The sequence below is a fragment of the Sinohyriopsis cumingii genome, chromosome 5 (genome assembly GCF_028554795.1).
Source record: "Sinohyriopsis cumingii isolate HCF-2022 chromosome 5, ASM2855479v2, whole genome shotgun sequence".
NCBI lineage: Eukaryota > Metazoa > Mollusca > Bivalvia > Unionida > Unionidae > Sinohyriopsis > Sinohyriopsis cumingii.
This window is the reverse complement of record NC_142965.1, coordinates 119,617,942-119,643,113: the sequence shown is the minus strand read 5'-3', so window position 1 is coordinate 119,643,113 and position 25,172 is coordinate 119,617,942. Positions and strand designations below refer to the sequence as shown.

General features: G+C 35.0%; 1 protein-coding gene across 1 annotated transcript; it reads left to right on the top strand.

Annotated features, from left to right (window-relative positions):
• Window positions 1-306: 306 nt before the first annotated feature.
• Window positions 307-23,816, top strand: LOC149800066 (uncharacterized). The gene is made up of 4 exons (XM_089959619.1): window positions 307-517; window positions 8,339-8,843; window positions 15,823-16,091; window positions 21,588-23,816. The coding sequence occupies exons 1-4, from the start codon at window positions 445-447 to the stop codon at window positions 21,641-21,643; spliced, it is 903 nt and encodes a 300-aa protein (XP_089815745.1). The 5' UTR covers window positions 307-444; the 3' UTR covers window positions 21,644-23,816.
• The last annotated feature ends 1,356 nt before the right edge of the window (window positions 23,817-25,172 follow it).

Below are 25,172 nucleotides of genomic sequence, written 5' to 3'. Positions count from 1 at the left end.
TTCAGAACTAAAGTAATTTAAGCCGTATTTCCTTTACTTTACATTATCTCCCCCAGATATAAAATGATTTGAGGATTTCCAGACCAGTATTTGGTAAATACAAAATGTTAGCACTGATCAATTTCACTGGTTTGTATCAGTGCCGCTAGAAACATTCCGGAAAACCTTTGTATTTACATGCCGACCAGTCATAAATTCCTTCAGGCGTACCAGCTCCTACCCCGAAACCAAACTGATGAACTTGCTGATAACCAGACGGGTTCTAAACCGTGACAGTTTAAATATAAACACGGTCCTTTATACCGCAGACAAAACGTGTTATACTTGGTGTCAGAAGTGTGATTGACTTACTTGTAATATGACTCAGGATATAAAGAAACAGTGTTGACATCGTTCTCTGTGATCACAAATTACAGCCGAAGACTTATTGAACACACTTCTAAAATGGCACGAACACCATTGACAGTTCTGTTATGGTCTGTTTTGTTGTTCTTCACGGCAGCACAGCTTGGTTTCGGTAAGTCTGAAATATTTAAAATTGTTACTCATCAGAAAGCCTGCTTTAGATTCAAACATTTTAACCATAAAATATTTTAGATAATCCATCTTTTCATCCTTCCATGAACCTTGAAGTACACGTGAAATATTAAGTAATCAGTCAGTCGAAAAATATAATTAAATACTATACATTCATTCATTAGGTCAAACATTATAACACGATAGTATGGTCAAAAATGCATCACAAAACAATTTTAGAACGTGCTAATAAAGGTTTTCGAATGTGTTGAGCATTCAAATATATAATAATGCTATGAAATTAAACACTCATTTATATTACAAAAAAAGCATCCATAAATATCAGTCTGACTTTCTTCACAATTTTTATACAAATCAATTGCCGATTTAAAATGCATAATTAAAGTTGTACCGCTGTTGATAGCCGATGATGGAGTCTGTTGTGATCTCACTCAATCTTTTGACAAGGCCTGTCATATAAGACTTCTGCATTAATTAAAATTACATGGTGTACCCGTGACATTTCTCGAAAGATCTTCGAAATAAACAATACTAGACTGTGTTTCAAACAATCTGCAAAGAAGAAAAGATCAGACAACAAATATGAAATTCTTTAAATATTATATTTTAAGACCGGTTGGGTGAGTATAGAATCTTACAGGAAGGTTCGAAAACTATTATTGGGCATCAAAAAACTAATTTGGCGACCAATTCCTTACAAGAATGATATGGCCAATGTTGTCTGTGTATTAAGTACAATTTAAGAAGTCACGAAGATATCAGTGAGAAACAGTCACCATTGGAACTATTGACTCTTCGGTTTTTTACTAGTACAATATGACTTAGGAATACTATTCCCTATTCATACCAGATAATCTTCAACGTGCAGCGCTTGCAGATATATAATCTCATTCAGACCGAAATACCGATCAAGACACCAATATATTAAATGTATGATCTTTATTGACTTAATCTTCTATATAATCCATTTCTAAGGAAACGATTTTAAACATACAACACTGTTAAGACTTTATTTTTGTGGATTTACATTTTTTAGTTTGGGTAGAAAGTACATATTCGTGTGTACCTGATTTCGCGGATTTGTCAATTGCATATAAAAATATGTATATGTCTGTGAAAACGATTATATCGACATTCATTTCCAAGAATTTGCTAGCAAACAGATATAATCCGTACTGCAGTAATTAAGTTGATTAATTAAGGTAATCATTATTAACATACGGCGCAAATTCGGAGATCTTAAAGAAAACGCCTACTTTTTTTCCACACATGTCTGAGTTAACACATTTAATATCATTATTATAATCTTAAGCAATTAAGTTCTCGTATGTTCTTGAATACCCGTCACCAAAGCTTAAACTTCTCAACAATTAGGGGTTAGGTGCAGAAACAACGCCAATGGTTGTAGACCTCTTTTGCTGTAAACAGTCCCGGGCAATGCTTCTTTCTGGGTGTCGTCAAGTTTATGATCCGAAATTGGATCTATCAAGTTCCTATGAATACAGGTGTTATTAATTCGTGTATTGTAATGGCTGGTGTTATTAATTCGTGTATTGTAATGGCTGGTGTTATTAATTCGTGTATTATAATGGCTGGTGTTATTAATTCGTGTATTGTAATGGCTGGTGGTGACGGAATTGTTACAAAATGGGCAAAACATACACTTCAATGATACGATGAATGGAGATGTACATTTAGATCAGGTCTATGTTGACCTGAAAACATCTACCCTAAAGGCAATTTACGCTAAGTGGTTTATCTGCACTCACGACAAAACAACACTTAGGAGAGAACTGATTGAAATGGGCTTTGAGAAAGTGGGACTAATCTATCGATTGTTCATATACGAAGATATAGGACACAAAACAGGTAGTATATCTGCATATGCATCATATAGAGTCGGTGCAACCTCACACGAGTTATTGTGCTCATGAAATTAATCGAATTTATTTGTGATTAATTAATTCCAGAGTTTCTCGCAGTTCATGCATTTATCTTTATGTATATCTCACATTCTCAAATATCTCACATGCTCAGTACTACAAGCAGCAATGCTATTAAAACACAGCAAAAAAATGCAAGGGAAGCCTTTCCACGGTATACGAATGCGATGGGGGGATGTCGGTTTGGCAGATACTAGTATTTTTTTCTGACTCAAAATTATGGTCTAGTTCACACACGAAAATAGGAACCCAACAAATTTAAGGCACATTTTAATCGAATATCTGGAATATAATCTAGTAAGTACAGTAATACTTACCCAATCGATACAAGTAAGCAAACTAAGACACCCAGTCGATCCAAGTAAGCAAGACTTCCCCAATCGATCCAAGTAAGCAGAGTAAGACATACCCAATCGATCTAAGTAAGCAAACTAAGATTTACCCAATCGATCCAAGTAATCAAACTAAGATTTACCCAATCGATCCAAGTAATCAAACTAAGATTTACCCAATCGATCCAAGTAAGCAAACTAAGATTTACCCGATCGATCCAAGTAAGCAGAGTAAGACTTACTCAATCGATCCAAGTAAGCAAACTAAGACTCACACAATCGACCCAATAAGCAAAGTACGACTCACCCAATCGATCCAAATGTTCCTTCTCATATCATCGGATTCTTTGTTAAATGTCCCCATGGGATGACTGAATTGCCTCAAAGCATAATGATTACACTTTAGCACAGACACACACGTTTAATTAGGAAACTGGTATTATAAGTATTACCACTGCAATCTGTACATCTCTCTCTCTCTCTCTCTCTCTCTCTCTCTCACACACACACACACACACACACACACACACACACACAAAATTATACTTTCCTGTCGTAATTATAAGTTTTATATTCAGCTAGAATGCATTAGGTGATATTTGTAGCTATGAAATACATGTTGCCTCTTAGTGCTATAGTTATAATAAATGTAGGGGCCCAGTGTGACCTAGTGGTCTAAAGCAATTGCCTTTACCGATCATTGCCACCTCACATCTAAACGCGCGGGTTTAAATGTTGCACTTGACCAATGTAGGTATGTGAGAAAGCTGCCATTAGAAATTCCCGTAAGTCGTGGTTCTCACCGGGATTTTCCCGAGTTCTTCCTCTACTAGATATAATGGCCGCCATGTTATACCTATCCTTTACTGAAAAATGAAGTTAAACCCAAAACAACAACAGAATAAATGTAAGAAAGTGGATCCTCGATAATATTGGCATATTTATAAGAACTGTAAGAAAGCGGTCATTGATAATGGTGGGATAGTCAAAATACGTGTTATTGTAAGAAAGTGTTTTTCGCCAAAAATAACTAGGTCATCAGTGAGTTTACTTAGATGCAATGTGAATCGAAGGTGTATAATTGGGTTATTTACGCTCCCACCAGTATGCATCACTCCTCGGCATTGTGATTTAACTATACTCCCACCAGTACGCATCACTCCTCGGCATTGTGATTTAACTATACTCCCACCAGTACGCATCACTCCTCGGCATTGTGATTTAACTACGCTCCCACCAGTACGCATCACTCCTCGGCATTGTGATTTAACTATACTCCCACCAGTACGCATCACTCCTCGGCATTGTGATTTAACTATACTCCCACCAGTACGCATCACTCCTCGGCATTGTGATTTAACTACGCTCCCACCAGTACGCATCACCCCACGGCATTGTGATTTAACTATACTCCCACCAGTACGCATCACTCCTCGGCATTGTGATTTAACTACGCTCCCACCAGTACGCATCACCCCACGGCATTGTGATTTAACTATCCTCCCACCAGTACGCATCACTCCTCGGCATTGTGATTTAACTACGCTCCCACCAGTACGCATCACCCCACGGCATTGTGATTTAACTACGCTCCCACCAGTACGCATCACTCCTCGGCATTGTGATTTAACTACGCTCCCACCAGTACGCATCACCCCACGGCATTGTGATTTAACTACGCTCCCACCAGTACGCATCACTCCACGGCATTGTGATTTAACTATACTCCCACCAGTACGCATCACTCCTCGGCATTGTGATTTAACTATACTCCCACCAGTACGCATCACTCCTCGGCATTGTGATTTAACTATACTCCCACCAGTACGCATCACTCCTCGGCATTGTGATTTAACTATACTCCCACCAGTACGCATCACTCCTCGGCATTGTGATTTAACTACGCTCCCACCAGTACGCATCACTCCACGGCATTGTGATTTAACTACGCTCCCACCAGTACGCATCACTCCACGGCATTGTGATTTAACTATACTCCCACCAGTACGCATCACTCCACGGCATTGTGATTTAACTATACTCTCAAGTACGCATCACTCCTCGGCATTGTGATTTAACTATACTCCCAACTGAACGTAACGCACATAGACGCTGTATTTTATCTCTGCTTCCATTCACACGCGGTATATTTCGACTCTCGCCTGTACTAAATATACCCTCAACGCTTTCATTAATTTCCACTCCCGCCTCTATGCATTTAGACTTTCTTGAGGAAGCATGAAATTCAGATAATAATATATACAATTTTCACAACAATTATATTCGCATAAAACTGCAGTCAGCGTTTTTAAAAAATTATATTTGTAAAATTCATAATAAGGATGCCCTTCGTCAATTAGATATATTCGTGTAAAGGGTGGTCAATTAGATATATTCGTGTAAAGAGTGGTCAATTAGATATATTCGTGTAAAGGGTGGTAAAATATCAGACACTAGACTTTACACCTTTCTGCGATACGTTACTATGTATTTAGGAAAATCACTTTTATAATCTATTAAAATTTATGGCTGAAAACCTGTAATGGTCAGTGTACCAGCATATCTGTTGGATAGATAAGTTATGTTGTATCATTAAGATCGAAGTTAAGATGGCTGTTGTAGATGGGTTTCCTTTCCTTTAAATTTGGCTTGTCTCGCAGGTATAGCAAATCGCATGGAAAATTTCGTTTATCTATACGCTCAAGATGATAATTACGTTCTTTGATCACCCATTGCCCTGATATTTGTCTGGAGACTTCAGTGAGATAACATGTCGTTCAATCTGGAAGTCACTTTTCGGAATAATTTCGTAGCCCTTCTTGCTATACTTTGTATCACAGTTCCTGGCTTTAACTGTGATATATTCCAGCCAATGCGGACATCGCGTACTCGGACAAACAACCCAAACAACATGGAGCCACAGGGTTTCGTTCTCTTTGGTAGGTGTTTGAGAGAGAAAAAACTTACACAGATAACTAAAGTATGTGGAAGGAAGATCGCGGTTTTGTCTATTGATCTAATAACACATATCAAGTACTAAGTAGTGGTGATCCTATCTGACCATTAACTGATGATGTTTCTATGAATTGTTTTTAATTATCTATATTGCGGCATTTTTGGCAGAGTCTTTGGAATGGAACCAGATGCCAAACAATGTATTACCATACGACATTTCAAAATTCATTTAGTTGGTCTCTTCTATTTTAAACAAAAAGTCGGTAATATTTTCAGCTATTCTCTATCCTGATGTTGAAGAATGCATGCAAAGTTTGATACGAAAATTTAAGTAATTTTTTAAAACTTTGAATATGTAAAAGGGTAGAAGAGCCGTCAATAGCATATGTGTATTATTGATGTCCCTGAGAACAGTATAAGAATATTTTATTTTTAGAAAGAAAAACAAACTAGTTTAAATTGAAGAAAAATATGCATCGATTTTTAAAAAATAATTCGGATAATATTATATATTAGGTATATATTTATATTTATCACTTATTCTTCTCATTTCATTCATCCTGTTTTGACAACTATGAGACAAGGACTATAACTTCTATAAATTAAGGGCACGGTCCTTTCTACGACTGATTCTTTAGTCTTTGCTATGATAAAATGTCTGGGAAAAAAAAAAAATTTGTTGTAACGAGAGTTGTCTGCATTCGAGTCCGGATTCGGTTCTCAGTAGTAGACGAATTTTAATACACTTGAGCAAATACAAGCTCCGTTAAATAGACGAACAGTTATCTGAACTATTCTTCTGTTCCAACGAATTTTAATACACTTGAACAAATACGAAGTCCGTTAAATGGACGAACGGTTATCTGAACTACTCTCCTGTTCCAACGGCAAGTTGAGATATTGTATATTCTAATATATAATAGATTTTAACGTGTTGCAATGCAATTTAGTAATCGTTTGACTGATAATATTTTAGCATGTACGATTTATTATAAAATCAAATGTAACAATTTTTTTATTATACAGTATTAAAAAATCAGAGGGAACCACTGAATTGATCATTTTGAAGGAGCCTTAAATTGTACCACATTGTATAAAAATAAAACTCAATTTGCCAAGTTGGCTGTGCTGCGCTTAAGACAATAACTTTGAAAGATTGAAGAAAAAAACAGTAATCTACAATTTGTAATTGATATTGTTTCTTGTTTCACCTTAAAAATTATCAAATTCAGCTGAATCCCCCTAAAAATTGAAAGTTTAGTCGTTTTTAAATACAAGCCTATGCTGGAGATAAGCCATAAAAATCCTACGACATAGTGCATGTTAGAGTTTTACAGCCTAGATAATACCTTGTAAAATGTATATTGGAGTGTAAATGGGATTGACGTGTAGAGAGATAAACTCATATATACGCATGAGAGACACAGAAGTTCTAAATTATATGTGAAAATCTGATTGTATGATCACTTTCCAACGACTCAAAACCAAGCATATGTTTCATCTAGGCTGCGTTTTAAATCTAGATCTTAAAAAACAATATTTTAACGTTATTTTTATAATATGCACAAGTAAGTTCTAATTCACAGAAACCATTTTGCTGTTGTCTGCCGATTTTTTACTTCAAAACATGCATACCATAAACGAAAACCATGCTGAAAAAAGAAATTCATAAAAATATCAATCATGATTACTACAAAATCTCGACTTATTTTCGGACGTGTGATTAAGACGCGATAAAAACGTCGATATACAGGGGCGGATTAAGGCTCACTGGTACTCTAAACACTGACAAATCTTGGTGCCCCCCTCCTTTCCGCGTACACCTGGGAAGATAACCCTAGCGTGCACCATGATCACGAAACAGAACATTATGATCAATTTGCACTAGTTTTATCAATTTTTTTTATACAAATCTTCATTCGTTTTTTTTTCTTTTCACCCTTTTCTCAACTTTGTGGTGCCCCCTTTGGCCCTGGTGCCCTAAGCACGTGCTTAGTCTGCTTAATGGTTAATACTCCCCTGAATGGACGATGGCGCGTGATTGACAAAGAAGAATTAAGACGAGAAAGGTTATACGCTTTATTGCCAGAATTAACATTAAGGTTTTGTCATATTTAATCTACGCCGTGAAATTAATTTGCTGTACTTCTGTAATTGTTATAATGATCTTTAGACACAGTGGTTCATTCTTAATTAGGTTGAGCAACATGCCAGTAGAACCAGTCTACAAAACATGTTTGAACAAGTAGCTAACTTTGCAACACAGCTATTACAAAATTTTGATGTAATATATCAGTAAATTTGTATAAAAATGCATTTTTATTCCCTGTATGTCATACAAATATTTTGTTCTGTTCAGTACATGAAAACTGCGTTCTTTCTAGCAGGTCATAAAATGTCATTTCTTTTCAAGCACATCACTCCTATGCAGGGAACAAACGGCAGAATGATGGCTTTACACTTTTCTTATTTTGGTTAGTACTTATTAATTACGTCTACAGACCACCTAATTGGAAATCATTATTTTCTATATTTTCTACTTCGTACCCAATCAACTTGTATAATTTTCAGATCTTGAATTCTGTGACAATACTATAGGCATCCGATGCAGGAATGTAAACGCCTCGAATTGCTGTAGTAACAACATCTGTGCTCAGGAGTGTTGTGGTAACCTGTCATGTGACGCTGGTTACCACTGCTGTCCTGGGAGCAAGGAGTGTTGCAGTGATATTTCACTTTGCTGCGGAGACAACTGCTGTAAAAACGATTTCAAGTGTTGCCCTGGTAACGAACAGTGCTGCACGACTCTTTCGAAATGTTGTGGAAAGCTTTGCTGCCCAGAGGATTCCACGTGCTGTCCAAATAAAGAAGACTGTTGCAAAAACGATCAGAAATGCTGCGATAACGGTGGATGTTGCCCGAAAGATAGTTCGTGCTGTGGCGAATACTGCTGCCCTAGTTACAGCAAGTGTTGCGCTGATGCTTCTGGTTGCTATATCGAAGGATATCATTGCTGTGGTAACGGAGTCGCGTGTCCAAATGGTTACGACTGCTGTGGCGAAAAATGCTGTTCAAAGTAAGTATAAAAATAAGTATTGTCCTGTATTCTCGAATCTTGTGGTGCTCAATACTGTAAATCAAGTTCATGAACCCCAAGTCTGATGTGATACTCTAGATGCATCCAGGTCCCTGAAATCAGATATTCAAAAGAGGATTGGAAAATCCGTAATGTTTTATCACTCTGATTGCATTCTACGGAAATCTTTCGATAGTTATATTTACTCTGACATTTAAGACTGAGTTTCTAACTGACAGCCTCGAAAAAACATGATCATGAGGCTTGTATTTATACGACTCATCGTTGTGGTCATAATAAAATATATTGGGACGATTTGAAAAACATGAATATAAAAAAATTATTAAATAAAAGATTCAAATTATTTATTAATTTGGGGTATTGAATCCTCGATCAAACTGGTGCCAAATAAAGGAGTCAGGCATGTGTGGTCAACTTAAATTTTTACTAAGATCTTACACTTGGACTGAAAACGTTGGCCATCAATGAATATCATTAACCTGATATTAATCAGATTGTGACTAACACGTACCTGATATTATTCAGATTGTGACTAACATGTACCTGATATTAATCAGATTGTGACTAACATGTACCTGATATTAATCTCATTGTGACTAACACGTACCCGATATTATTCTGACTGTGACTAACATGTACCCGATATTAATCAGACTGTGACTAACACGTACCTGATATTAATCATATTGTGACTAACATGTACCTGAATGAGAAAGAGATTAGTCAAAATTAAAATAAAACGTTTGTATCTACCGGAAAAGTAAGAAGAAAAAACAACCTAGTCACTGAGTACACATATATTATTTTATTTTACTTTTAACTTAATTTTTTTCTGTAAAATTTAAAAGAAGGCTTTATGATTTTGTATGTTCATTCGCATATCTGTTTTTGTAGGCCTTGTTTCTATTATTATTATTAGTAGTAGTAGTAGTAGTAGTAGTAGTACTAGTAGTAGCAGTAAAAGTAGCAGTAGTAGTAGTAGTAGCAGCAGTAGTAGTAGTAGTGGTAGTAGTAGTAGTAACAGTAGTAGTAGTAATTGTAGTAGTAGCAGTAGTGGTAGTAGCAGTAGTAGTAGTAGCAGTATTAGTAGTAGTAGCATCAGTAGTAGTGGTAGTAGCAGTAATAGTAGTATTAGCAGTATTAGTAGTAGTAGTAGCAGTAGTAGTAGCAATAATAGCATCAGTTGGAGCAGTAGTAGGAGTAGCAGTAGTAGCATCAGTAGTAGCAGTAGTAGTAGCAGCAGTAGTAGTAGTAGTGTAGCTGCTATTGATGTTGCTACTGGATTATTAGTAACAATATACTACCCGAGACATAATCTACGGTAACGCCATCTTCTATTAAGAAAATAGATAGCGCTACCACTTATCCTTACGTCGGTCAATACTAGCAACGTTGCCGTTTTATCATTGGAGTTCATAACCAGGTAGTTGCAACATCGGAAACTTTCTGACAATAATTTCATTAAACATAGTTACGTGAACTTTTGCAAATTCAACGCTTTTTGTTCATTTATTTTGTCTCTTTTGTGTAATCGCCTTCCACAGAGACGTGACAAGATTTGAAAGACTTTAGGCTTGCTACAAATTTAGTTTTGCATTGCTCTCTCTCTCTCTCTCTCTCTCTCTCTCTCTCTCATTTATCTTAATCTCCGACACACGATTTCTATTGCTGGATGCAGTGCTTTTGAAAGAGGACTGTTATTCGTCAAATGATATGTATGGATTGTAATTTTCGTCAAATGATATGCATGGATTGTAATTTTCGTCAAATGATATGCGTGGGTTACGATTTTAGTCAAATTATATGCATGGATTGCAATTTTCGTCAAATGATAGGCATAGATTGCAATTTTCGTTCTGTACTAACATTTTTATATCAGAGAAACTAATATTTTCATTTATATTCCCAAAATATTGTCTGGTGACATTCTGTAAAGACACTCAAACAAAATGAATATTTAAAAATAAATTATGTCCTTATTTGAAGTGAAAAGTATATTTTTGCAAACAGAAACACCATAGCGTTTAAATTAAACAGAAGGAAAGATTTGAAAATTGTGTTCTATGAATAATTAGATCATATGGCCTAGAAAAATGAGCTTCTTATGTTTCGCTTAGCGTCTTTGGCAGTAGCAAGAATTTCAGTATGATGGACAATACACAATTATCTTTGGTTTATAATTTATTTTATATGAGCCTTTGCACTTTATTATGTAAAAAAAAGAGTACATCAACAGGGTTTCCGCTATTTTAAATTACTGAAAGTCATAGACATTCCAGTTTTGAAATTTGGGAAGTCATATGAAGTTACTCGGAAAATTTCAGTCAGTTTCTATTTTAAAAATGAAAATAATGGGATAGATCCCATTCACAAAATTTGGTATTTAGTTGATGCCTATTATTAGGTTCTTCTCTCAGTCGATTTTAAAATAGAATATTTACCTTATACGCTTGTTTTTTTATATTTTCATTTCCTTAGCAACGCATTTAAGTGTGTATATAAATTGATCGTTAAAATATACAATGAAATATTTATATTGTATAGATTAAAACACTTTGTTGAAGCAATTTTTATCTCAGCCCCATTGCTTAAGAGAATTAACTTAACTATGAGAAAAAACCAGGACATTATTTTATGTTTGTTTAGTATAGAGTTGCCATGCACGGTTTGTTGAATATTTTAAGCTTCAAATATTTAATTAATATACAAGAAAGATTAAAATATAAAACTTGAAAATATAAGGGATAATTCATTTCTGCGCTACTAAATATGAGTCGTATTTGTACTTCTAAAGTCACAACTAAATCTTTTCTTTGTGGGCCAAGAATTTGAAATAAAATTTTCGTACTCATACAAACATTTCAAGAACGACTGGTAACCTTTGAACTGTCGAAAAGTACGATCAGCCGAGTACTGAATCAACTGAAATCACATGATTTCCGGTAATCCAATCTGATAAAATCTAAAATGTTTAAATGACTGTATTAAACAGAAGCAAATGTATTCATCACCAGATTGTATCATGGCATGAAGTCATGGGCGTGGCCAGTGCGTGACTAATGTATTCCCATTATTTAGGTCATATCCGCTCTCCTGCATATTTACGAATGAATGTAGGGATCGAGTTGGCTAAGTGGTTTGTGTCAGAATACAACCAAAACTGTATGACATCGAATCTTACCATCGGATCAGTCCAGGTTGATTGCCGTTCCGAGTCCTCGAGCAAGGGACTTTACTCCAATTGTCTGGGCACTAAATGACACGCTTGTGTTGCTGTGTTGTTAACACCAAACCAAATTCTTTTGTGTTGTATCTCTTTTCTTGGTGGGATCCCTGATGGTCGAGTGGTCGAAAGCGATGGTGTATACCGATGACTGCCATCTCACCTATGTCCGAGACAGCTTTCCAGTAGATGGGAAACATACCCACGGGAGTGGGTCGGTGGTTCTTATTGAGTTGTTTTTTCTCTGAGTTCTTCCGCCACCAGTTATACTGGCCGCCATGTTTAACATATCCTGCGCTGAGAAACAGCGTTTAAACCCCAATTTAACAATAACTTTTATTGGCTGTATAGTTTAGTTTAAACCATACATCCAGTTTCAGCTCCTTTGTCGCATGCTATTTTGTGAAGTCAGTTCCGCTAAAAACAAATTGAAAATTCATGTGACGATGAAGCATGCCCTTTATGTTTTTGTTCTTCTTTTTAGTGTTTGAATATTTTATAAAGTGAATAATCTTGTTTACAAAATATAACTCAACACTTCTGACGAATGTCGACGTTGACACATCTGTCTTGTGCACTCTGTTGCCCTATTCGTAATAGGGTACGAATGGCTCCGTATCAGATATTAGCTAATGGGGCTACATCGCGTAGGAGATCGCGGCGTCTGATGAATAACACATCCGTAGGTAACGAAAATCGTATTGGATTAAAAGGCTTTGAGAGTGAGTCTGTCGCGAAGCCAAGTTTATATTAGTAATGGTTGCCATAATATATGTGTGTGTGTGTGTGTGTGTGTGTGTATATATATATATATGTATATATTTGTGTGTGTATGTGTATATATATATATATGTGTGTGTATGTATATATATATGTGTGTATGTGTATATATGTATGTATGTGTATATATATGTGCATGTATGTGTATGTGTGTCTCTCATATCTCATTTTGTAAATGCATTAGTTGACGATGTATATATCATGCTTGCGTTCTCGTCTATGATGTGTCTCATAATCCTATGATACGTATAATATGTATCTTAGTAACCTGATATAATCTTTGTTGAAGAGGTAACTAAGTCATTTAGACAGTCAGTCATAGATAAATGCATGCACGCACGCATACGCGCAAACAAGTATGTATATGCATAAATACATGTGTCATATGAAAAGAACTACATATATAATTACACTGTTATAAGTTTTCCATTTCCTTTTCGTTGCTATCTCGAACTTAATGTTAAGCACATAACACTATAGACGTATTAACTTTTCGAAATATTATCATCATCAAGCAACTGTTAAAAGACCAGTGCCATGCTCAGCCAAATGATTGCAGATTTGCATAATTGCAGGTATCAAGATATTTCGTTTTGTCAATACGGTAGCTGACACAGTATTACTATTGTATTACTATTGTATTTTTGTCACTTTTCTGTTCTATTTTATGATCTTGTATTATCCTGAATTTGATTAATCTGATGTAATCTCTGTTGAAAAGGAAATAAAGTCAGTCAGTCAGTCAGTCAATCAGTCATACATACATACATACATACATACATACATACGTACATACATACATATAAGTATTAGCACTTGTAAGAGTAACTTATATCACGTGATGGAAATATTTACATTTGTATGAGTAAATTCGATCACGTGACCGATTTATTACGTGTTGCATGTAATCAATAGATCAGTCTCATATCATATTAATCAATATATTTCTTTTGTAACAATGTATAAATGTGTTTTATATTTTCTTTATCTAAAAAAGAAAACAAGAAAATTGTCATACTTGGAAGACTATTCAAAACGATAACACTTATATTAGAGGGCAAGTTTTAATTCGGACTAAGTATGGAATTAAATAATAGGTTTACATTTTAAAAATATTTCAGCTTAAATGCGTTGTTTTCAATAAATATTTATATAGCAATTAATATTAACAGCTACATTAAACTTTGCATGTTATTTCCAGCCTTATATTCATTTTTCAAGTAATATTTGCAACTCCACAATTTTGTGTTCTTTAAATGACGGTAGAACATGCAAGTATGGGTGATTTCTTTTTTTTTTTGTTTAAATAAACGCTCTGCTGAAAAATATTTTTGGTAGTTTTCTTCAGCACGTACCACCAGTATTTTGATTCTGTGTTTAAATACACTGTTTAAATGGTTTCTGTCTATCGGAGACACTTATCTTGAAACTGTACATTCCAGGTAAATTCCATTCGCCATCAATACCCATCCCCAAGTATAAAAAAACAAAATATTTTTTTTTTCTCGATATTTTAAGTTTCAAAATTGCACAAACTCCGGACAAATATTATTCTGATTATGTTACATTTGCAATGAAACACTATTTGTCATGGTGGAGGTATAAATGAAAGAAAATGTAAATTGGTTGCTTCCGCTTTGGCTTTGTTTGAGAGTGACGGTTCATAACGATATCTTGCAAGATTCAATAGATCCTTCACTTTTTCAATCTTACACGTTGTAATTACTTTTACTTCAGACCCATGGCGTGATGGTGGTGGTGAGGGTGCTCATTTTTAAAACATAGTGATGTCTATGGGTATTCCACCAGAGGAGTATTCGGATCCTCTATACATTTCCGGACAGACTTTGACAAACCATTACAGACGAACATATTTGATTTGATTATCCCCTGCAAATAAGGTGTGATGGAAGCCAAGAAGAACATCTACACACATTAATATGGGAATCAATGGTATCACCATAGGTGTCTTATCTCCATTTATGTCATCTCTTTTATTATTTCTTGGCATTGGGGAGAGGGGGCTGGAATTTATATGGCAGAAGGATGTTATGCAAGTAATTGGTACGTTTACAGCACTTTCGTTGAAAACATTTACTAACTTTCAAGAAAAATCTTGAATCTCTAATCTCGACTGCCCGAGTATACTACTATTTATCCCCGCCCCCCGCCTCGTTCTCACACATACACACCGGTATAAAGATACAACAGTTGTTTTTGTTTAAAATAAGGAATTAATTTAAAATAGCTGTATGTATCATGTTTTTGTTTCGTTTTTATCTGATTAAATGTAAATTTCCTTATAATGTATATACTGCTTTTGGTGACGTCAGTATAGTGAACACAGTCCATTGAGAGGAAATTATTTTGCAAGTACTTAACGGCTGCTGTAATATTTGTGGTGACGGCTTGCGCTTCTTACTAGGACTGTCTAATTTCGATGCACCCAACCGATGCAAAGTTGATACCTCGGGGAATTTTCCACCTGGTACATTTCACAATTTATCTAAGAATTTTATCAGCTATAAGTACCAATTGCCCCCAGAGGATGAGTGTTATTTTTAACACATCTGATTACCCTGTCTTCCTGACTAGGAGTGGTGGGGGTGTGTGGTTTTTTAAAATAGAGAATGAGATGCTTGCACCTGTGGCTAAACAAGTTCAAGACACACCCATACATACATACATACATCATACATACATATATATATATATATATATATATATATATATATATATATATATATATATATATATATATATATATGATACAGCAATAATAACTCTTGACAACATCACACAATGACGTAGTCTAACGACGAGCCACGTGGCTATGCTCACATTCTGCATGAAAGGGCTAATTGTTACGATCGGCGATAGTCCTTCTTAAAAACATGACCTTCATAAATATATAAAAAGCTCTCTACTGAGTTTTTATTTCTTTTACACTTTCAGAAATGTGAATACGACAACATCTTTCATTCCATATCTGACAACAACAACAAAGCCGAGAGTCACGACTTATCCGTCTTTTTTCACAAAAGGCAATGTCACTGCAGGAGGCAGTAACACTGTGGGCGATTCGAGGACATTTTCCATTGACTACAGGACAAGCCGGGTCCAGAATAAAGAAAGCGTTTTCGATGTCAATGACTTCAAGACCTGGGGTTTCCTGTTGTTCATCCCACTTGGCTGCATTATCATCACGTTTGGCCTCATTTTATGTAAGGTTTGAAACATTGATGTAAGGTTTGATACATTGATATATTTTATGCAAGGGTTCCACCCATTGATTGATTTTACTATATTTCGTATATCCAGCATCTTACTACCTGGTTTGATATTTGGTGGTTTGCGCAAAAGCACACGCAGTGATTTAGTGCCGAGGCAATTGGAATTTAGTGCTTTGCTCAAATACACCATTGTATCTTTCCCGATCCGATCTGATATAATTTGAACCCGCACTCTTTCGATTACGAGTCCGACACACTAACCACTGAACCACCGTGGCTCGTCTCCAGCAAAGAAAACGAAAACTGAGGTGATTCCAGTGCATGACTTTGTCGTGTCTTCTCGCTTAATAATTTAAAGAAATTTGGAACAAAGAAACACGAGTTGTGAAAAAATGACGAGAAGCCGAACGGTCACCTGAAACGGTCAGACGATTTAGCATTTTAAAAAAGTGCGTTTTTTTAATTTTATTCCAGTGCATTGTTTATCATTTATTTGATTTACAATATCAGCAAACATTCGACAGCGACACTGTCGCATATGCAAAGAAACAGCAAATCTATAATTGCTCGATGGGTGGCAACCTACTACGTTCCATGAGCTTTTATGGATTTAAGACGATATAAAATCAGGTCCCTTAATCACGAATTCACCGAGCACCAATATCAGTCAGTGAATTCTGAAATACAGAAAATACAGAAACATTCTTCCAGTCTTTTAAGATCTGTTAAATTTGTCCTGCATCCAGAGATATTTCAAATAAGATGAACCTTTAATTTTCGTATTTCACACCTCAAACACAGCGAAATTAATGAAGTAGGAGACCCAATGTAACAAAAATAAGACCATCATTTGCATGTATCCATTCTAGGGAAAGCTAGTCTCGAATTCGAAGCCCCAGCAACAAGGGGTGCAAATAATTTATTATTTATATTACAGTAAAAGGGTTTTCTCCGAAATTAAATGTTCCAAAGACGAACCATCGGGATCAATTTTATTGTCAAAACCATCGCTTTACTTTGTTGTGTGCTGAAAATAACTCGCAGCGTTAGTTAAAAGATGAGTTGGGGGAGGAATGCAGATTCCAAAATAGTTTCATCATGCGTGCTGGGCCATCATGTCTCACAATCAATTATTGTTTCTGATGGTCATTCAACTGGAACATTCACGGTCAGTTCTTAAAAAAATCTTCTATTATGACGGAAAAGGTCGATCGAAGTTCATATTTAATGTTCCGTTTCATTATTTCTTGGAAGACTATCGACACCATAAATACTTGCACAGAGTCATTGCTACATTATTTCGCAATTAAACACTCAGCCTAATAAATTGCTAGGGGATTCGTGAAATCGACTTTTTAAATTGCGAAATTGTTTGGCACGAATCTTCTTCTAAAGTAATAGCCCATTTCATACCGAATTTAACCGAGTTGCTCCGTAATTATCCGAATAACCTCCCGAGTTACTTTATACTCCAGCCAATCAATCGCTGGTGGGTACATGTACATAACAAAATGGCGTCCATTGTTGTCTAGAAATATTTCAGAAATAAAATTAATTAAATGATTGAAATTTATATGGAAATTATCCACAGACTTTCAAAAACAAATCTGATAAACTCATATGAAACGCATTTTATTATAGTGACGTTTCGGATGTACATAAATAGTTTGAACTACTTGCTCTTTGATTGCCAGGATTAAATTTGTTTACTTCGACACCGTTTCCTTACTTACAAGTACATGTCCAGATGTAAACAGCTCAAAGCTACTCTCTCGTATGGGTTTGAAATCCGCCCTGGTTTCCAGAAAATAAAACAGGATGGTTCCAATATTAAATTTCGTCAATATCTGCGGCAGCATCGCTGTTGAATATGCATTTTTCAACTCGATAAACGATGTTGAAGTAGTTACAGAAGTTGATGCTGATGCTGAAGCGTTAGCCATATTTTGCCCACCACATATTACGGTCAGCTGACCACCCGCCACGTGATCAAAATTCTGAGCAAATTACGAAGTTCACCGAAGTCTGCATGAATTGAGCTATACAATTCCAACTTTTTGTTAATGTGAATCATATAGTGATTTCTGGCACGCCTTTACCTTCTCTGTCGAAGCAGCAAGTGAAATTACTTAGCGCATTCTTAAAATATGGGATCTAAAAGATACCCTTCTTGTACATAAAAATCCGTTGCATACTATTTTTACAGACGGGAAAGCTTACACCAATTTGTTGGGAAGGGGGGAATATCTCGATTCCTTTAATATACTCAGCCAAATCTTTCTTATGCAACAACAGTAAGGTACTTGAAAGAATGCTGTTTAAGCACATCTATAATTACTTCCATGACCATGACTTTCTCTGGAGATATCAATCTGGTTTTATACATGGTCCAGGGTCCGTAGGGAACATTAAACCTTGAAAAGTCAAATGTTTGTCTGGGTACCTTGAAAAGCCTTTGATTTTATTGAAACCCAAAGAAAATATGAAATAGTTTTCGTTTTTAAGATTTAAATATCAAAGATTTAAATATGAGAGAGAGAGAGAGAGAAGAGCATCTCTCACTAAGTTTGTCCCGGAACGGAAATTTACACAATTGGCCACCGCGCAGTCGTACGCTTTGAACTTCCGGATGTAGCCTCGGTTTAAATTCGAATCATTTGCAGGCTTCGAAATTGCTGGCTGTCGATTCCAACTTAAGTGGCTAGACAAGGAAAAATATAAAGTTTTGGATTATGAGATCTTTCGCAGACAGCTTTGCAAAATGCAGATTATACCAGATGGCTATTGATTTGCGTGCAGTAGGAAAGAGTGCTCTATGGTAACATGAAGCTTGGAGAGAAAAAAACTAGCTCTCGTAAATTACGTAATAATGACTAATACAGCAAAACAAGAAGAAGCCTTAAACATGAAATTGTATTTTTAACGAAAGAGGTATGTCTGCGAATATGGAGCTTCAAGTTTTAAAAAAGAAACTGCATGTAGTCTTAATTATGAAATTTGTTTGATCCGGATCTTTTTTTTTTTTTGATTGAGTAGAAATAGGACAGACAATAATTGCAGTGACCAAGATAAATCTAAAACTTTAGAATACAGCTAAGCTGAGATAAGCATTAATATATCTAATATGAAATAGTTTAAAATATCGATATGCTGCTTTTAAATAAGTGATAATATAAAAATAAATATATTTTTATACTTCTTTTTTTTTGTTTTATGGGAGTGGTTTGAGACATAAATAATGAGGCCTCTGCACAGGAGCCCACATTAATTTAGATTTTCCCCCGTGAATTTAATATTCATATGTGGGTTTCAGACGGGTTTACAGCAGGGTTTCACTTTAAAAAGTACATTGTTATTTGGATCTCATTTTCTTAGTAGGAATTATTGAATTGGGGTCCTGTAAAGTCTTCCCTTGACAGGCTACAGTTGAAAGGGTTTTTTCTATCATTAAAGAGTGTGAAGATGTAAATATGAAGGAAAGGACTGGTTGCAAGGACAGTGAGTATTGACATTGTAAGAAATGGTGGAATTCGCCAAATTGATATAACACCAAAAATGCTTATAAATGCAGGCAATGATTACAGTAGGTACAGCATGTACTTGAATTAACAGGAAAAACCTTGAACAAGAGGGAAGAGAACAAAAAAGAAAGCAGGGGATGAGGAAATGGCAAAATTAGAGAAGAAAGGCAGGCACTGAAAAAGACATTGAGACAATGGCAGCAGCTGCTGATAACTATGCATTGAAAGCAGGGATCCATAGGAAAATTTAAATTATTACGACTTAAAATAGTTTGAGGACTTGGAGCTCTTGAAACACAGTTTGATGACAAGCTACAAGAACTAAAAAATTCACTCTAAAATATTTTGGACTTTGTAAATAGTGTAGTGTTATTAGAGTCAAATGAATATTGTTCAGTGACTGTACATTATTCTGATGCCCAGATATAGGATGTTTAGTATTAATGAGAATGACATCAGTGATAATACTCTTGACTTCATCCTTTATATACAAAAGTTACAAGAAATGTTCCTCGTATGAAGTAATAGTAAGTAGTAACTTGTGTTTACATACAGCTTAATTTATGAATCCTTGAAAATGTATGTAATAATCTTGAAAATCATGATCTTCAACCTTGAATACTCTTGCAAAATCCTGGATTTTTTAAAAAGAAATATGCTACTAATCCTGATTGTCACTCAATCACACTTTCTGTTACGTTTCTAAAGCCTTTGATAGAGTGTGGCTAAGAGATTTGGAACTGAATTGAAAAGTGTTGGAATTTGGAGAAATGTACTTACGTGGTTAAAAGATTACATAATTAGTAGAACACAGACAAGCATCGTTGGCAAAGAAGTTTCAAATGTAGGACAGGTGTGCCCCAAAGAATGATTCTTGGTACATTCCTGTTTCTTGTTGACATTAACTATAGAGTCAATAGTTCAAATCCTCGCGAACCTATATGAAAATGACTCCTAGTCATCAGCACACTAGTTCCTCTGACCCAAGTGTATTAAACGATGACCTTCAGACACTCCCATAACGAGCAAATCGCTGGCCTGTACATTTTGATATACATAAAACAAAGCGTATTTTGTTTACAAAACAGGATATGAATTATTCCCCTGCGGTTGAATTTTGAAGAGAGAAAATTCAGTTTCTTTCATCACACTGCCATTCACGGAATTTCTTTAACTTCAAATGGATATTTTTTTTTGGTCAAGCCATACTGCTATTATTTTTGAGTGTGACTCAAAACGTGTCAGGTACCTTGAAAAAGTAAGCACTTTATACAAAAAGAACATTATTATAGGATTTGCCTACTTTCGTCCAATACTAAAATATGGGTCTGAGCTGTGGTGATCGTGATTTATTACTAACTCTTTCAAACTAAAACAACAAAATACAACTTAAGACAGCTAAACTAGTTTCTGTTTTCCAAAAGTGTGCCAAAGGAGAAGCACTTTGTTTTGAAATAGGTTTGCCTAACATTCTGGAGCAAGGTGTTAAAAGTAATTTCTGTATCTTTTGCAAAATTAGTAATATTCCGTGCCATGAATAAATACTAAACAAATTACTCACATCTGATAAACAATACATAAGTAGCAAACAATAAATGATTTACAAAATTCTGACAATTCTGTTCAACTTCGTTATCACATAACGTATGATCTCATCACCCATCCTCAACAGCCCACGTTAGTTGGTTAGCCTCTGTTTTATTTGTTGAGTTGCTGCGTTCTCAAATAAAATCTGTTTCGAGAAAACATAATTCCTTATCGATTATTGGTTGAGGCCTAATGAGGGTAAGTAGATCGCAAACAATGCTTCGAATCTGGAATGGACCCCGGGGGTGAAGGGTTAAAGAGAGCAAGGGGGCGGAGTTGGAGGTTCAGAGGGTGGATTTTTAAAAATAAAAAAAAAACCGATGATGTTTGTGATTACTACTATGTCTAATTTACTTTTTATTATTTATTTCTTCATCAGATTGCTGTGTATTTCGCCGTGAAGGGAAAGTCACCAAGGTAGAATCAGATGCTTGATTTGTGAGCAATCTCGTGGAGAGCAGACGTTTTCTTAATGTTTTTAAAGTTTGCATCATTTTTACAAAGCCATAACGCGTGGTTTCTTTACGCCATCGATTTACATAAAAAAAACTCTGTACATTATATATATCTTTTTTAATATTGACAATATTCCCATGCGCTATGACACATTTCAGAACACGGTTTGGAATTGTAATTCACCTATATATATTATTCACGCAGATGGGGTATGTATATTATCAGCTTTTTAGTTTCCCGTTTCGAAAGTTTGCTATAAGTAGATCTTTCAGGAACAGTAAACCAGTCTATACATTTAATAGTATATGTAGGGCATCTGGCGACAGCAAAGAATGACGTGTTAAATCCGCCAATATTAAACATGTGTTTAAAACATTGATATATAAGCTTAAGTTTTCATTACAGGTTTCTATGCATTACTTTGAACGTTCTTTAGCTAACAATTTGTCATCTGCCCCAAAACTGGTGAATATGTATAAAAACGATTTTTGCGAACGTACTAAATGGATAGCCACCTAATATGCCATTAAATCTGTTATGATACATGTTCTTTACCGGACCCAAACCGTCTTTGCTCGAAGAATCCGAATATATCTCGATGTTAATGCTTTTTCAACTCAATTTGTTTCACAGATTTTCTAACTAGTTTTTAGTCTGTGTCTTTATGGATAGAAATCAAAATGTTATAAATAGTACAGCTTATATATTTTGTTGCAAATTGTATTTATATGTATGTGATGAAGTCCTGGCAAAATTAATTTGTTTAAAGCCAAAATCAAGAAAAATGTAGATTTTGTTGCATAACATTTGTATGGTATGTTTTTTAACTTTGAGAGTGTACAGTGATTACTTACTTTTAACTATCTGTTCGAAAGCTTTTGTAAACTTTTTGCTTATGAATATTATTGAGCTGTGAATAAAAATTATTTTCAATATCTTCAGCTACTTCAGTTGGTAAATATTGTTTAATATTTCATAATTATACACCATCCAACAAGTTATACATATTTTTAATGAGGTACTGTGACATTGGCAAGGATTATAAAGAAAGTATTGTAATAAGAATTAAATTCTTCTTATAGACCCAAGAAACTAAAATGTTGTCGATAGATTTGGAGATTTCAAGATAATTATACAGGACACGAAAGTCATATTGCGTATATTATAATGTCTTGCTGATGAGATGCATTTTCTTCTCGAAAAGTATTTAGAAGTCCGATATTTACTAAAAAGAAGATAATAAATGTTTGAGATTTTCTTTTTAATATGTAAATGACAGTTTTAAAAAAATATATAAATGACATTTTTTTTAAAAAATATGTAAATGAGTTTTTTTAAAATATGTAAATGACAGTTTTTAAAAAATATGTAAATGATAGTTTTTAAAATATGTAAATGACATTTTTTAAATATGTAAATGACAGTTTTTTAATACTTAAACTCTTTCTCTTTTTTGAAGTTACTGCTTGTGAAGAAATGTCTCCTCACACATATTTGACACACGAATAAATTGGATCAATTATATCGGTTGAAATATTTCTATTTTCAATTTTTACCAAGTTTTAATTTATATGAAGTGTGTGGAAATAGTATAATTTGTAGTTTGCTTGTTTTGTTTATTATGACTTCTTCTGTATTGAAACCAACTAGTACCAATTTGAGACATTGATAAATAAAATTGTATTGCGAATATTCTCAATACTTTTCCAATTTGCAGTACAATTTGTGAATATTAGCAGTAGACTATGCCTTTGTTTTGCAACAAGGTTGCAAATAATTTAACAGCATTGCATTTATTGTCGAAGGTCTGATTTTAAATGTGGTTTGTAGGTGGGTTATGAAAATTGAAATGATTTGTATAAATATAAATTGTATTACAAGTCTGATACAATATAACTCAGAATATGTCATTGTCATCAATGTCTGTGCTAAGTTTGGACATTTAGCATACTTTCTATATAACATTTTCGCAAATTTATTATGGACTGATTATACATTAAGTTCTTTAAACTCTTTAATTTAAGAATTTTATTCTTGTAAAGGTGATAATTTAAGCATGATTTTAACAAAACGAAGATTCGGTCTCCAACATGCGGACTTGATTTCTATGAATCCGTTGGATATTTTTAACAATAAAATTCTAAACAATGTTGTTCTGTTTTCTTCTTTTCTTCTTACTTGAACAGTCGCAAGAATTAAAAATGTAAATAAACATACAATTCCCTTCGAGTGTCCCAGCAATGGAAAAAGTCTCAACAACATTGTAAGAAGATACAACTATTAATTTGCGTCACAGTCAAAATCAGTGACACGTCTCTGTAAGATGTCTATGTTGCACGCGTTTTCAGTTTTATGAACATATTAACTAAATGAAATTTGATTCCTTATTCGTTAAACCCATAGATAACATTCTAAAAGATGAAATGTGATTTGGGTAGTTAGATTATTTACATTGCTGACTGTCTCTTCTCCATGTCATCAGTGCTGTAGCTGGGAACATGATCAACGGGTGCATGTTTCCGAGTTTTTTGTTTTTCAATTATTTGACCTTTATGTTCAAGGTCGTTGCACCTATAATTCAGACATGTATTTTGTGGCAAATAGCAAATTCATTTGAAGACCAAATCCCGTAGCCGTGATTACTGTCCCTCAGTTATATGTCCATAGCAGTGCTGTAGCTGTTAAGAGTACCATATTCGTGGCATAACACATCCGGTTTCATTAAAGTAACCAGCTTGGTACAAATTTAAATGTCTAATTAAACAGGAGAGAAGTTTTCTCTGAATGTGGGATTATTTCTAACCAAGCTTTGAATCATGAGATGACTCCAGTAGTGAAGTGGGGCGATAGGGCGACAACGGGAATTAGCATTAAAAAACACCCTGGGCCTGTATTGCGACAAGGGAAATTTAACATTAACCACCCTGGGCCTGTATAGCGACAAGGGAAATTTAACATGGGCAAAAACCCCTGGGCCTGTATAGCGACAAGGGGAATTAACATGGGGATATATTTTGGGCCTGTTTAGCGACAAGGGAAATTAACATGGGAATATAGTGTGGGCCTGTTTAGCGACAAGGGAAATTGAACAGGGTCGGGACCCTATTTTAATAAGGTCCCGACCTGATGGGTCTATGGAAATGGAACATGGGAAAATTGAAACAGGGAGGGGTCTCTATTTTTTTTTTTTTTTTTTTTTGAAAAAAAAAATGGGTAGGCAATGAAAGTCAAGGTCTTTTCGAGACCTAAGAGTGGCCCTGAAAAGGGCCTTTGGGTTTCTTCTTCTTCTTCTTCTTCTAACTCCTCCACTTCTTTAACCATCTTCTCACTTTTGCCACTATTCCTCTCTTCTTCTTCTCCTTTTCTGGCATCCAGTCAGGATGGCCTAGAGCTCTGAACTTTTCCTGAACTTTTATCCAATTCTGATTAAGCCTCTCAAACTCTTCCTTCTTCTTTAAATTTTCCTTATCCTTTCTTTCTTTACTCCGTTTCTCCTTTATCTTCTTTA

Coding starts and splice junctions, on each gene's coding strand:
- LOC149800066 (XM_089959619.1), top strand. CDS start 445: ATGGCACGAACACCATTGACAGTTCTGTTATGGTCTGTTTTGTTGTTC. Junction 8,844..15,822: donor GGCGAAAAATGCTGTTCAAA/GTAAGTATAAAA, acceptor TTACACTTTCAG/AAATGTGAATACGACAACAT. Junction 16,092..21,587: donor CACGTTTGGCCTCATTTTAT/GTAAGGTTTGAA, acceptor TTTCTTCATCAG/ATTGCTGTGTATTTCGCCGT.